The sequence below is a fragment of the Oncorhynchus mykiss genome, chromosome 4 (genome assembly GCF_057628025.1).
Source record: "Oncorhynchus mykiss isolate SJ-2025 chromosome 4, ASM5762802v1, whole genome shotgun sequence".
NCBI lineage: Eukaryota > Metazoa > Chordata > Actinopteri > Salmoniformes > Salmonidae > Oncorhynchus > Oncorhynchus mykiss.
The window spans coordinates 41,747,059-41,761,846 of record NC_143025.1 but is presented as its reverse complement, the minus strand read 5'-3'; the positions used below and the strand labels follow the sequence as shown (position 1 = coordinate 41,761,846).

At 45.0% G+C, this 14,788-nt stretch overlaps 1 protein-coding gene across 4 annotated transcripts in view; it reads right to left on the bottom strand.

Moving 5' to 3' along the window:
* Positions 1-4,644, bottom strand: part of tie1 (tyrosine kinase with immunoglobulin-like and EGF-like domains 1) — a 28,899-nt gene extending 24,255 nt beyond the window's left edge. For 2 of the 4 annotated variants that reach the window (XM_090232044.1, XM_090232045.1), the window contains exons 1-6: positions 4,273-4,591; positions 3,136-3,444; positions 2,909-3,019; positions 2,514-2,669; positions 2,034-2,165; positions 1,659-1,799 (exon numbers count right to left, since the gene is read on the bottom strand). In XM_090232044.1, coding sequence (XP_090088170.1) covers positions 1,659-1,799; positions 2,034-2,165; positions 2,514-2,669; positions 2,909-3,019; positions 3,136-3,444; positions 4,273-4,315 — 892 coding nt within the window. In that variant the 5' untranslated portion in view covers positions 4,316-4,591. Of the gene's footprint in view, positions 1-1,658; positions 1,800-2,033; positions 2,166-2,513; positions 2,670-2,908; positions 3,020-3,135; positions 3,445-4,272 lie in introns of all 4 variants that reach the window. The other 2 variants (XM_036968778.2, XM_036968777.2) reach the window with 2 other exon arrangements.
* Positions 4,645-14,788: the final 10,144 nt, after the last annotated feature.

The following is a 14,788-nucleotide window of genomic DNA, read 5'->3' as shown; positions in this document are numbered from 1 at the left end:
TTGTGGGGTTCTAGTTTTGTTTCTATGTTGGTGATTTCTTTCCACCTGTGGTTTGTGGGATATTGTTTATGTGTAGTTGCATGTCAGCACTCCATTGTCGTCACGTTTCGTTGAGTCTTTATTGTTTTGTTGTGTGGTTCACTTATTTCAAATAAAGATGTGGAACCCAGATCACGCTGCAGCTTGTTCCGATAATTATTACGACAAACGTGACAGTTCCTCATCAATACCCCACAATGACAAAGCAAAAATATGTTTTTATACGTTTTTGCAAATGTATTAAAAATAAAAAACAGAATACTTATTTACATAAGTTTTCAGACCCTTTGCTCTGATTGATCATCCTTGAGATGTTTCTACAACTTGATTGGTCCATCTGTGGTAAAAGTCCATCTGTGGTAAATTCAATTGATTGGACATGATTTGGAAAGGCACACACCTGTCTATATAAGGTCCCACAGATGACAGTGCATGTCAGAGCAAAATTCAAGCCATGAGTTCAAAGGAATTGTCCGTAGAGCTCCGAAACAGGAGTGTGTCGAGGCACAGATCTGGGGAAGGGTAACAAAAATATCTGCAGCATTGAAGGTTCCAAAGAACACAGTGGCCACCATCATTCTTAAATGGAACAATTTTGGAACCACCAAGACTCTTCCTAGAGCTGGCCGCCCGGCCAAACTGAGCAATCTAGCGAGAAGGGCCTTGGTTAGGAAGGTGACCAAGAATCCGATGGTCACTCTGAATGAGCTCCAGAGTTCCTTTGTGGAGATGGGAGAACCTTCCAGAAGGACAACCATCTCTGCAGCACTCCACAAATCAGACCTTTATGGTGGAGTGGCCAGACGAAAGCCACTCCTTAGTAAAAGGCACATGACAGCCCACTTGGAGTTTGCCAAAAGGCACCTAAAGAACTCTCAGACCATGAGAAACAAGACTAATTGTTCCGATGAAACGAAGATTGAACTCTTTGGCCTGAATGCCAAGCTCACGTCTGGAGGAAACCTGGCACTATCCCTACAGTGAAGCACGGTGGTGGCAGCATCATGCTGTGGGGATGTTTTTCAGTGGCAAGGACTGGGAGACTAGTCAGGATAGAGGGAAAGATGAACGGAGCAAAGTACAGAAAAATCCTTGATGAAAACCTGCTCCAGAGCGCTCAGGGCAAAGGTTCAGGGCAAAGGTTCAGTGCAAAGGTTCACCTTCCAACAGGACAACGACCCTAAGCACACAGCGAAGACGACGCAGAAATGGCTTTGGGACAAGTCTCTGAATGTCATTGAGTGGACCAGCCAGAGCACAGACTTGAACCCGATCTAACATCTCTGGAGAGACCTAAAAATAGCTGTGCAGCGACCCATCTAACCTAACAGAGCTTGAGAGGATCTGCAGAGAAGAATGGGAGAAACTCCCCAAATACAGGTGTGCCAAGCTTGTAGCGTCATACCCAACAAGACAGGAAGCTGTAATCGCAGCCAAAAGAGCTTCATTCGCAAAATGTCTAAAAACCTGTTTTGCTTTGTCATTATGGAGTATTGTGTGTAGATTGATGAGGGGAAAAAAACAATACATTTTAGAATACGGCTGTAAGGTAACAAAACGTGGAAAATGTCAAAGGCTCTGAATACTTTCCGACTGCACTGCATAACAAATTAACTCACATCTGTTGCAGTGGTTTCCAGACCAGCCACTGGCACAGGAGCATCCGTAAGGGTCAGCCAGGCAGAACCTCAGCCCTCTACAGTCCATCTCTGGCTTGCATGACTCCTGGCAGTTCAGCCCAAACATTCCCTCTCTACAGGCTGGGTGGGAATACAGTACACATAGATACAGTACAGGTACAGTTTCTTCAGACAGTTTGGCAATATAATATACTTGTCTTTACAAACATGCACTTATACGCACTCTCACACACACACACACACACACACACACACACTATTGCTAATTTGTCGTTTGTGTCAGTTTCAACGACTATAATCTTATGCTTTAAACATATTGCCCCCCCCCCCCCCCCCCCTTACACACACACCCACCTGTCTCGCAGCGCATCCCCATGAACCCCGGTGGGCAGATGCAGTCCCCGTCCCGGTGGTGACACACCCCTCCGTTGAGACACTCTGGACAGTCCTTGTCACAGTCGGCACCCCACTTCTTACTGCCACAGTCTGTGCAGGACAGTGGAGGAGCGTCAGCGGCCAACCCACCCAGATACAAGCACCTCATCCATATGTGAATCACCATACATACTCTTGTAATGGTCAGTAGTAATAAACACGTTAATAACACTAACTGAGTACTAATAATGTACATTCAAAGACACAACCAATCAAAAATGTTTCAGAGGAGAAAAAAACAACAAAACTTATTGGTCAAGCTTCTATCCAGATGGAAAATAGATAAACAACAGCACAGACTAGTGTACTATCAGTAAAGTGTATCAACACCATCATCCACACATATCAAGTGTGTATGTCTTGTGGGAGGTGTGTGTAATGAGAACAGCCCTACTGCACCTCTGACAATCAGCCTCATCCAGGCTCCATTGATGGGACTGTCTCCCACGAAGCTGGCACTGTAGATGCCCTCGTTGGCTTTAGCCACATCCTCCAGGGTTAGTACAGCCGTACTGTTGGACACATCACCCCAGTGGGTCGTGTAGTGATAGTTACCTGGTTTTACGACACAGCGAGTCAGCACTTAGGACAAGCTCTTAATAATGTGAACACATTATAATCCACATGGTGGGGCTACTTGATACTTGTTTCTAAAATACAAAGGGAATGATTCAACAATGCCTATATTGCCATCGTCTCATTTAGATAAATCTATTCCCTGCTCACACATAAATGCCTGCCCTTCATTCATCCATCCACCCATCCATGCCTCCCTCCATCCCTGTGTGACTCACCGTTGTATTTCCAGGTGACGTCTCGTCTCTGGGAGCTCAGGACCTGCATGGCCAGGTGAACTGTGTCTCCTCTGTTTGCTGTCACCGTGAGGTGGGCCGGGACAAATAGGGCTGATAGGAGCAATACAGAAGAAGACAAGTTAACTCTCTGTCTCTCTCTCGCGCGCACGCACACACACACACACACACACACACACACTCTCTTTCAGTTAGAGCCTCTTTCTTACCTTTGGCAAAGTTGTTGATGAGAGTCACTTTACCCAGGTTTATAAGAGGATCAGTTCCCTGGGACGCATGGCAGTAGAAGATGCCTGTTAGGTCCATCACACCCACGAACTCGTTCGCCACCACCTCCTTGGTCTTGGGCCTTTTGACTCTGTAACGTGGCCGTGAGGAGAGGATGAGGATGCTGTTGTCCTTCTTGATGTCCAGGTCTAGCTCTGCTGCATCCCGCTCCCCAGTGAGGCAGGAGATGGAGAAGAGCTGAGGGGTGGAGGCCTCAGCGTTGGAGATGACGGTCAGGTCTGTCACCGCACCTGTAGGGACGAGATGGCGCCACTCATTTGATACAGTCATCTAAACTGTTATGAGATAAAACAACAAAGGGCAGCTACTGTAATGACCTATTGCTTATTACAATCTGATGTGAGATCAGTTTATATATTTTAATCCAAATGAACATTACTAGACCTTAGGGCAAGGGTAGTTAAATCTTACCCTACGACTACCAGGTCCAGAATACTGCTGGTTTTCTGTTCTACCTAATAATGAATTGCACCCACATGGTGTCGCAGGTCTAAATTAGTGCCTGATTTCAAGGAAATAATGAAAATAAGCAGTGGAACTGGCTTGAGGCCCAGATTTTAATTTGAAGGCCTTAGGCGAGGCATAACACAACAACCTTTTGACACATTCCAGTTACATTCTGACCTAGGATCAGTTCCCCCCCATCTTAAATCATTGTGAGCTAAATAACAAAACCAGTCATATGGTGGGCCATTTTGCTCCATTAAATCCAAATGTGGCATTCTATCCCTGTGGCATTCTAGCCCTGATCTACAGAACAATGGCAGGAAACTGCTATGAGATTCTGCTCTCTCAAGAGGCTGCTGCCTTCTGCTTTTCACTTTGACTTTTATTGTAGCCCGTCATTTGTTGTGTCAAATTCATTTTGATGTTCAGAAATCGTAGTTAGGTTTGCCGTGCAAAAGTTATACTTTCTGGGGTTACTGTCGGTTACACTCTCTGTCGACATGATTAATATAATAAGGACAAGCACCTTGAGTAATGTACTGTATTTTTAGAAGATAACAATTGATTGACCTTTTATTCCTAGGATACAAATAAGATAGTTTGACTTTTACCTGACACATGGACGAGGCACAACAAAAATAAGACGTATATCATAATTGTAATCCTCACAGCGACAATTCCGAAATCAGTTGTGTCCAATGATTGACTTAAAAGTAGACACTTCTACATTCCATCGATGGTCCCCAGTGTGCCAAAGAACCGCGCGCGTCTTTGCGCATTTCCATAAATTCCAGTAATTGTTTTTGACGATAACTCTGTCCCTGTTTCTGTTCCAGGCCGTTTCACATTCTCCTCTCCAATCTGAGTGTTCTGAATCTGTTGTTCGTGAAATGGGGATACTCTGGGTGGGAGAGGAAGGAAGAGCGTCACGAGGGGAAAGAGGTCGCTTTTACTCTCCAGCCAAGATTGGTTTTGATTTCAGGAACTGGAGAAGAATGTTGCACCATTTTATAGAGTAGACGTTATACTTGTCATAGAATTTAAGTTATTTGCACAGTCAATTTCCATTTGTCCACCAAATGCATTGTTAGTCAATCATAGAAAATGTATCTAGGAACAAATGCCTTCATTGTTTAATGTATTTGCACACTTTTTTGAAGATGCCCCCCCCCCCCAAAAAAAGAATGCATGCGTTTTTAATTTCTCTCAGACATATTCTATCACTCTCTGCTTCTACATGCACAATGCTGACGCATCATTTTGCCATGCAAATAGTATGCACAATTTTGTTGTTCTGCAGATATGTTTCCGAAACTTCAAAGTCAGATCTATGAAATAACAACAGCCGGGTAATGTAATAGCTGTGTTCTTTCCCTCAAGTAAGTTAGTTGTGATCCCTGCAGATTGTGGTTATTTGGCCTCTACTTCACTGCTCCAACCAGTCTGATGACAGGGAAGGGAAAGGGGGATACCTAGTCTGTTGTACAACTGAATGCATTCACAACTGAAATGTGTCTTGCGCATTTAACCCAACCCCTCTGAATCAGAGAGGTGTGGGGGGGGGGCTGCCTTAAATCGACATCCACGTCATCGCCACACGGGGAACAGTGGGTTAACTGCCTTGCAGAACGACATAAATATACCCTGTCAGCTCGGGATTCGATCCAGCAACCTTTCGGTTAGGGTCCAAAAGATTATGAACATTCTGCTTGTTGTATCTATGCTTACAGCTGCAATCAGATGGATCATGTCCATTCTCTCACTTTTTAACACTCATTATGAGAAACACTAAAGTACCACACACTTCTCTCATTTCTGGAGGGACAGGCTTTGAAATGGAATGTTTTCTTTATGTTTCCTGGTGGCCCCAGACAATTGAAGTTGACCCAACTTCTAATTGTTTGAAATGTCCTGTATTCGATGAGAGAGTTCTCAAAAGTGACAACACTTCAGCAATTTACAACTATTTTTTCCAGAAAGGTGAGATCTTAACCTTTCTTGGAGTATGCAGCATTACTAGTTAATGTTTATGGCCCTCTCATGATAAATAGTTACTTTTGGGGATGACCGTAGGTCACATTTTTGATTGCATTTAGTTACATGTAACTGTTTTTATACGGAGCGTAATTATTTCTGAGGGTTTGGTTCAGATAAATACTCTTCTGATGTAATCTACAATTCACTTGTTATGCTTGTTTTATGGCATTGTACTAAACAGCTTGAAATAGGTGAGGAAACAACGTTTCACTGTGCCATTGTATGTGATCACACACAGGAAAATACAAAGACTATGATGAGGTGCCCAGAGCAGGAGACTATTGTTATGTCTCCAGGTCAGAACGTTTAGATTTGGATACAATCTAAACAGAGGACTATACCGTGTTGGTTCAGGTTTGCTGGCTCTTCGGTTCTATGACAGAGACCTCCATGTCCCTGATAAATGTAAATAGACCATCACCTTAATAGGGCCTTCCTATTTCCCCGACACAAGGTCACAAAAATGACGCTCGCAAGACCCGACTTATCTCTGAAGACAATGAGGACAGAGACTCATCTCATCAGCCACACTACTAGACTCTTTCAGGGTCACGTGAATTCCACACTTCTTTTGTTTGCATCAGTACCGAATTACCACTGCTTGTTCCCAGAAAGAATGAAAAACGTTGCACCACTAGTTCCCAGAAGAAAATAAAAATGCAAATAAATAAATCATTTTCATACATGTGCTCTCAGGAGGTAGCTGGAGCGAGGGTAGAACACATGGGCAGACAGACATGCAGGGAGACAAACAGACATCTTGCTAGTTGCAGGGAGAGTGGACTCTGAGAGGAAGCCCACAGGGGAAAAGACTGGATGCTGTGTCAACATAGTTACTTTTGACTGCTGGCTGCAGTGAGGCTTCAAGAAGCATGAGACAGGGTGTTTGTGTGCGCTTGTGTGTGTGTGTGTGTGTGTGTGTGTGTGTGTGTGTGTGTGTGTGTGTGTGTGTGTGTGTGTGTGTGCGCACCCATACATTTACATGGATGTGTGGTGCGCATGTACGTGTGTGCTGTCCTGCGTGGATGTGTTTTAGGGGGATATAAACGGTGGAACCCAGGCCCTCCTCAGACATGGTCCATTGTCCAGCGAGCTCTTTTGTTGTCCTGAGGTAATTATCAGTAGTGTTTGTTGTAAGAGCGATTTCTGCTGATTACTTTGGGTTCGCTTTAGATGGCACCGCCAGACAAAAGGCAAAGCGCCCCGTCTCTCCGCTTGCCTCACACAAGGTCATCAGTGGGAGAGCAAACAATCAAGTTTATGGAGTTTACATTGGCTCATATCACATGACGATTGTATTCTGTTACTGTTATTGTAAAGAGCAATACACTCTTAGAAAAGGGTGAACCTTTTTGGTTCTAGGTGGAACTCTTTTGAACACAAAGGGTTCTCCCACTGGGACAGCCGGAAAAACCCTTTTATGTTCTTAGATAGCAGGTTTTTCCGCAAGAGTGTAGGATATGCTGGACAGCAGCATCCATTATCGTGCATATTGCACTGTAACTGTATTACAATCTTATTACTTGAAGGTAATCTGAATTGAAAACACCAAACCTCAAAATCTAGTGGACAAAAGCTGGTCTGTGAATAAATCTCAAACCGTAGAGGTGAATTTATAGCTGTGCACTCCCCTCCATGTTTTAGTACTTTTTGGACATTTAGTTGTGGTTTTAGTGGTGTCGGGAGTGGGGGTGAAAGTGAGGAGGAGGGGAGGAGGAGGGAGGGGGTAAGGTCCTTGAGACTGTGAGAACTTTTGTATTAAATTCCCATTTCCACCCATTGTGTGAAGAGCTGGCAGAATTCCACATGCACTGACTCACTCGCGCAAGCCCCTGTGAACTGGGGTAGGGGTGCAGTGTACACCTCTCTGGCCCCTTGAGACCACCTACCTCCCTTGCCCCCTCTCCTCAGTCTGGGAAGGAAATCGACTCCTGGGACCCTAACCCAGACCCCTGGGGGCTTCAGGGCAACCAGTGATTACATTAAACCTCTCTCAGTGTGGATATAACATGTAGGAAGTTACCCAGAGATAAAGAAGTGAAATCTATGGCCGGGCTCGGAATCTCAAGCCGTGGGGCTCCTGTGTTTTGTACACTTTCATAGTCAGAGTGCTGTCTATCTGTCATCAGTATGGCTGAACAACAAGTCAAGGAGACTTCTAGTGCTCTCTCTCTGTGTCTGTGTGTGTGTGTGTGTGTGTGTGTTTACCATGGTGCATGGTGATGACACTTGTCATCTCGCCTGCCTTGTCATGTTTCCCGCTCCTCCGGGCAGCCAGTGGAATGAACCACTCAGCGAATCCCACGCCTGCTCTGGAGAAGTTATCCGGCCACGGCTCTGTGTAATAATAAACAGCCTCCACCCAGCCGCCTCCATCATCAGAGGAGATGAAGACAGTGTTGTGGTTAGTCAGATGGGGTGACACCGAGTGAAGTGACAGTCAGCAGAGGGATGTGAGGTTGGCGTGTGTCACTGTCTTGTGGAAAGAGGATTTAAGGTAAGCATAATGTAGAGTGAACCACCATCCTAAATGCTTCGATAGCTAGTATGTAGTATATTGGAAGATTGGAAGGTTTGCAAGTTCAATCCCCGGCCGAGTCATACCGATGACTGTAAACATGGTAAGGTGCATCTCTGCTTGGCACTCAGCATTGGGGGTAAGGCCTTGTAACAGTCTAGGGTCCTGCAAGCTGCACACACACAAACACACACACACACCATGATCATATCATGTCAGTATCACTCTAAGACTCTAAAACAATGTGCAGTGATAAAACAGTTTACATTCAGCTGAAACACTACACACTCCTCATGAATCAAGTGAAGTGCCCATGGAAAGAATGCTCTGCTCGGTTTTGCTCCATCCTTCCCATTTCCTCTGTTCCTCAGCAGTCTTCTTATCGCCAAACAAATGTGTTGAGTCATGCAGATAGGGTATATCTTACAGCATGCTCAACACAACACACAGCTATCCTATGACCTATCCGATGCCCAATCCCAGGTTTTTCCAGCTGCAGTAAAACTGTTGTTTTTATGTGTAGAATGACAATACATATTTATGTTTTTCCATCAGATTGATTTACTAGACAGCTTTCTTGTGAACTTACAATTACACATTTTTCCAATTAAGTAATTGGCATTCATTGTCACGCTCTGACCTTTAACATCTCTGTTTTCTTTATATTTTGGTTAGGTCAGGGTGTGACGAGGGTGGGTATGCTCGTTTTGGATTGTCTAGGGTTTTTGTATGTCTAGGGGTTTAGTAGGTCTAGGTATTTGTATGTCTATGGTAGCCTGATATGGTTCCCAATCAGAGGCAGCTGTTTATCGTTGTCTCTGATTGGGGATCATATTTAGGTAGCCATTTCCCTTTTGTGTTTGTGGGTTCGTGTTCTATGTTTAGTTGCCCGACTGCACTACACATATTAGCTTCACGGTTCGTTTTGTTATTTTGTTCAGTGTTCGTTCTTAAATAAAGAAAAATATAAGCTTACAACACTGCGCCTTGGTCCGATCATTATGACGAACGTGACATTCATGTAATTCCACAACCCATTGCCACCAACTTATCAGTTATCAATCAATAAGAAAGTGCATCTCTACAGTTCAGTGATCTCTACAAGGACTGAGACAGTGCAATGGTTTTTATACTGGCTTCTCTCATTACAAACCATTCTAGACACGTTCTGTGTTTCCTCTGTACTGTGACAGTTGAGTGGAAATAGCCTCCACTTTATTGCTCCATGTACTTGGAAACCGGGCGCCATGTTTCCAGCCGTACCCTCCCACCCTTAGTTTGTCCTGTCCTGGAAAGACAACATGGTACTCATTAGGCCCAGCGAGCCCCCCCAGCTGCTGCCCCGGGGTGAGGGTGGGGCAGGGGGAGGATGCGGTTAAGGAGAGGGTGAGGGTGGGGAAGGAGGAGGATTGGGTGACATGGGTCCCATTCTGGAACAGGGTTAACCCATAGCTCCGGGGCAACAGAGCACCAAACAGGGGCAAGGCACGGAGACTGTTCTTACTGCACAAACCTGAATCTACAATGGCCACACCTAATGTCTGCATATACACTCTCATAAGCATGTACTTTCCAAACACACACACACACACACACACACACACATACCACCCAAAAACTCCACACACACACCACCCAAAACCTCCACTGATGTGATTATGGAAAATCAGCAGATAAACGAAGGAAGTGCTAATCATAACAACATGTATTACTGTGTGTGTTGTATGAGTAGCCATCAAATCAGCACTTTTTAGTTCTACTAAAATTCTAGCTTTCTCAGCCTGATAGGCTGAAATTGTAATTAGGCTTACAGGAATAGAATAGCTTTCCCATCGGAATATTATTATTAACAAGGAAGGGGAGTGGTGTGATACTTTATCCAGCCAAAATGTCTCTGGAATATTACCGTCGATTAGGAAGTTGAATAACACTTTGGAGAGTTGTTGGCTGAAAGACAAAAGGGAGGGGGAGAGAAAAAGAGAGAGAAAGCAAAAAAATAAATAGAGAAGGGAGTAGTAAATATAGCAGTAGGGCTATAAAACAAGAGAAAAAGAAACAGAATGTGTTCCCGAGGACACAGAACAAAGGGAAGGAGAAGATAAAAATGAGAGAAAAGTTTAACTCAGGACAAAAAAAAGAGCGAGAAGAAATTAGCGAACAAGTGAGAGTGACAGAGCTAAAGAATGTCAGTGAGAGAGACAAAACCATGAGCTCTGCTAGTCAGTTCGCGCTCTAGCCAGTGGAATGCTCTTGAGCACAGGACGTTGTGCTGCAGGTGCTGATATGTGTTTAGGAAGTGGCTGGAGCGCAGGGCAGGATTCACCCAGTGTGCAGCCCAGTCAGACAGAACCAGGCATGGGCAGCCTGGAGCAGGGGCAGAGACAGGAAATCCTGTGGGTCTCCTCTCGGTCTTCTGGGTGCTTGCTCAGCCCTCCGCCCAGGGAGAAGGGACTATGTAGTTCCCAAAAGCTAAAGATGAGGTATCTAAGAACAGTGTGATGTGGTGATAGTGATGCATGTTGATGCACAGGCAGTGGAAGGTCAGCTCTGGTTTTGAATCTAAACTACAGGTCTAATCTAATCTCTTAATGACATTTTAAGTGTGAAATGCAAACAGCTAGAACCCCCCCAGCCCTCCATTGTAATATACTATACACATGTACATGTGTTGTTATTTGCCCTTCTTTAAAAGAGGCAACCACCATACCAGTGGGACAAACAGCACTCGACCCCTGGAGAAACCTGATTGCTTGACTGCTGAGTGGCCAGATTGCAAGGTCACATTAATTAGGGCACATCGGAGCAGATTTTGTTTTGCAAAGGAAGACAAAAACAAACAATCATTATGCTATTCACCCGCTATTCGTTTGGGATGGAGGTGGAATAAATGAAGGTGTGTTCTACAGATACAGCATATTCTGACCTCGACTTAATTCCCTAACAATTCCACCACCTTTATTCATTGAGGAAACAATGATTAAAGACTAGCCAACCTACCTTTTCCTAGTGGAAAAAGCATATATTGCACTTAAATAACACCATTCGTGCACTGCAATATACAACTTGATAAGAGCCATTTATAAGAGCAAGTAGATGAGTAATCCATTTGGACAAGGGAATCTTAAATATAAATATACATTTCAATGACGTCTATTTCAGACAAATGGAAAAAAACAGTCATATGGCAGCAAACTGAAGCATATCAACATATCAACTTATGAAATGCTGTGCCATTATGCAGATTTTTTAATTGTACTGCCTTTTAACCTCAAGGGATGGCCACTCAACAATTTCTAAAATTTTAGGTTACCCTGACTTTCTCTGTTTCCTATCATGTTAAATATTAGCCACTATCAGTATCGACCGTCAGTAGGCATAATAACCACACATATTCAACTGCCAATTTACTGTTAGTTCGCTTCATTTGGTCCACCCCACATTGTCATTCCATAAAGAAAATATGTGTTGCTTCCTCTGTAATCGCTGGCATGAACGTGTAGTTGTGGCTGAGGATCCTTAGTAACAGTTGATAATGTATAAAAAAAAAAGAAATGTAGGCTAAATTAAATCGTTATGGAGCGGAGCGCAGACCAAGCTGAAACCGTTTGCATGGCGCAATACTTGGTCGTGTCATCACACAGTTCCATGGTTAGTGCAGGTAATAGATGAGGGTAGAGTACAGTATTCTCCCTACTATAATTATACATACATTAATCATCCAACATTAGCAAGGGTTGAAGAACTGAATGTGGTAATTTTCAGAATGACTCAAACTACCGTTTTCTGTCTTTTTCAAAACCTGTTTTTTTAAAATGATTTATAAATACTTCCCTAAACTTAAATAATCTACAAGATCAGAGTATTTTTAAATATATATCAATTGGTGCTGAAATTGAGACGAGTATGCATATATTTAGATTACTTTCTTTCATTGATCCCCAAATGTTTGTGTTAGTGATGTGAGAATACAAAAATCAAAGGCTTGCATCATCACAAAGAGAATTCTTTTTGCCAATGTCTTCAATATTTTTGTGGATTATCATGCTCCCTTCAAAAAATAAGGTTAAAGGTAGACTGAATGCTTGGTACACTCCGGAATTATCAGAAGTGATTCAAAAAAGCGATGATGCTTGGTTCAAGGCCAGGAACACAGGCTTAGGCCCGGACTGGCAAGCTTTTAAGCAACTGAGGAATAATTGTGTAAGACAAATCAGAATGAATAAATCTGATTATTAAATAACCACTCTTTTGGATTAAAATGATAACCTGGCTAAATCCTGAAGGGTTCTACTTCTTCCTCTTTGCCACAACAAATTAATTCAGACACCTCATTACCTCATCACTGATGCATTTAATCACCATTTTATTTCCGTGGGCTCTCTTTTAAATAACTTCTAAACCTATTCACAATGATATTGGGCTGGATGCTGTATCACGTTTCAGGTAAGACCCAGATGCAGACAACGTCGAATTAACAACAGTTTATTAATCCAACAGAGGCAGGCAAAAGACAGGTCAAGGGCAGGCAGGGGTCAGTAATCCAGATAGGTGTGGCAAAGGTACAGGACGGCAGGCAGGCAGAAAAGTTAAAAACTAGAAAACAGGAACAATCGAGAGACAGGAACAGAGGGGGAAAAAATGGTAGGCTTGACGAAACAAAACGAACTGGCAACAGACAAACAGAGAACACAAGTATAAATACACAAGGGATAATGGGGAAGATGGGCGACACCTGGAGGGGGTGGAGACAATCACAAAGACAGGTGAAACAGATCAGTGTGGCGTCCACTTGACGTCCTACTTGGGCGTATACCTGGTTGACCGGGGTGACAGTGTTGGAAATTCACGATGAGGCCTGGGTCCAGGATGTCCCTGGTGTGGACCCAGCACCTTTCCTCTGGGCCATAACCCTCCCAGTCAATAAGGTACTGGAATCCCCTGACCTGAGGTCAAACCTTCAGGAGACGCCTCACCGTGTATGCCGGTTGGACTTCGATGAGATTGAGGAGAGTGGTGGGCCTGGAAACAGGAGACTGTAAGACTGGGGTTTAACTCTGGACACATGACAGGTGGGATGTATACGAAGGGTACGGGGCAACAGAAGACGAAATGGCAGAGGGGCTAATAATTTTAGAGATGGGAAACGGGCCGATAAACCGGGGTGAGAGTTTGCAGGATTCCACACGGAGGGGCAGATCCCGGGTAGATAGCCATGCCTTCTGTATGAGACAATACCGGGGAGCCGGGGTCTGATGGCGATCCGCTTGTCGTCGATACCTGGAGGTGGTCTTGAGGAGGGCCGACCGGGCTCTCCTCCAGGTACGACGTCAGCGGTGTACAAACATCTGGGCAGAAGGTATGCTGACCTTCTGTTCCTGCTCATTGAAGAGTGGGGGCTGATACCCCATGGAACACTCAAATGACAATAGGCCCGTGGCAGAGCAGGGAAGGGTGTTGCGGGCATATTCCACCCACACCTCCTGCTGGCTCCAGGTGGTGGGGTTGGCGGAGACAAGGCAGTGCAGAGTAGTCTCAAGATCCTGGTCAGCTCGCTATGACTGGCCATTGGACTGGGGGTGGAAGCCAAAGGACAGGCTGGCCGACGACCCAATGAGGGTGCAGAATGCCTTCTAGATCCGGGATGAGAACTGACGACCCCGGTCAGAGACCATGTTCATGGTGTTCATGTTCATGACCAGCCGGAGCTTGCTGAGGAGTCTTGTTCTAAGCACAGACAGTGCGACAAAAACGGCGACATCCGGAACCATAGTAGGCCACTAAAAGCATTGTCGCACGAAGGCCAGGTTTCTGACGGGAGTCCGGAAGGCAGGCAAGCCTGGAGGATTGGGCCTCCTCCAGGACAGCGTCAGGCACAAACAACCGGTTATCTGCCAGGTTTTTGTGGTCGGTCCACACAATGAACGGATGTTCCGCATCTTCCATCCAGTGCCTCCATTCCTCTAGCTCAATCTTCACAGCGAGAAGCTCTCGATTCCCCACATCGTAGTTCCTCTCCGTGGCGCTGAGGCAGTGGGAGACGAAGGCACAGGGATGCAGCTTAAGGTCCAGGGCAGAAATTTGGGACAGGACACTCCCACTCCGACATCTGAAGTATCGGCCTCCACCACGAACTGAAGGGAAGGGTCAGGATGAACCAAGATAGGAGCAGTGGTGAAGCAGTGTTTTAGGTCCCGGAACTCCCGGTCACTGGCAGAGGACCACGTGAATGGAACCTTGGTAGAGGTGAGTGCAGACAGGGGGGAAGCCAAGGTGCTGTAACCCCGGATAAAGTGGCGATAAAAATGGACAAACCCCAGGAAACAGCTGCACCCTGGACGTAGGTTGAGGCCAATCCACCATGGCGCTCACCTTCCAGGGGTCCATCTGGACACTCCCAGGAGAGATGAAGTAACCCAGAAAGGGGATGGTGGAGCGATGGAACTCGCACTTCTCCACCTTCACAAACAACTGATTCTCCAGAAGGCATTGAAGAACCTGCCGGACATGGAGCACATTTTCTTGGGGAGAGCGGGAGAAGACAAGGATGTCATCAATGTAGACAAAGACGAACC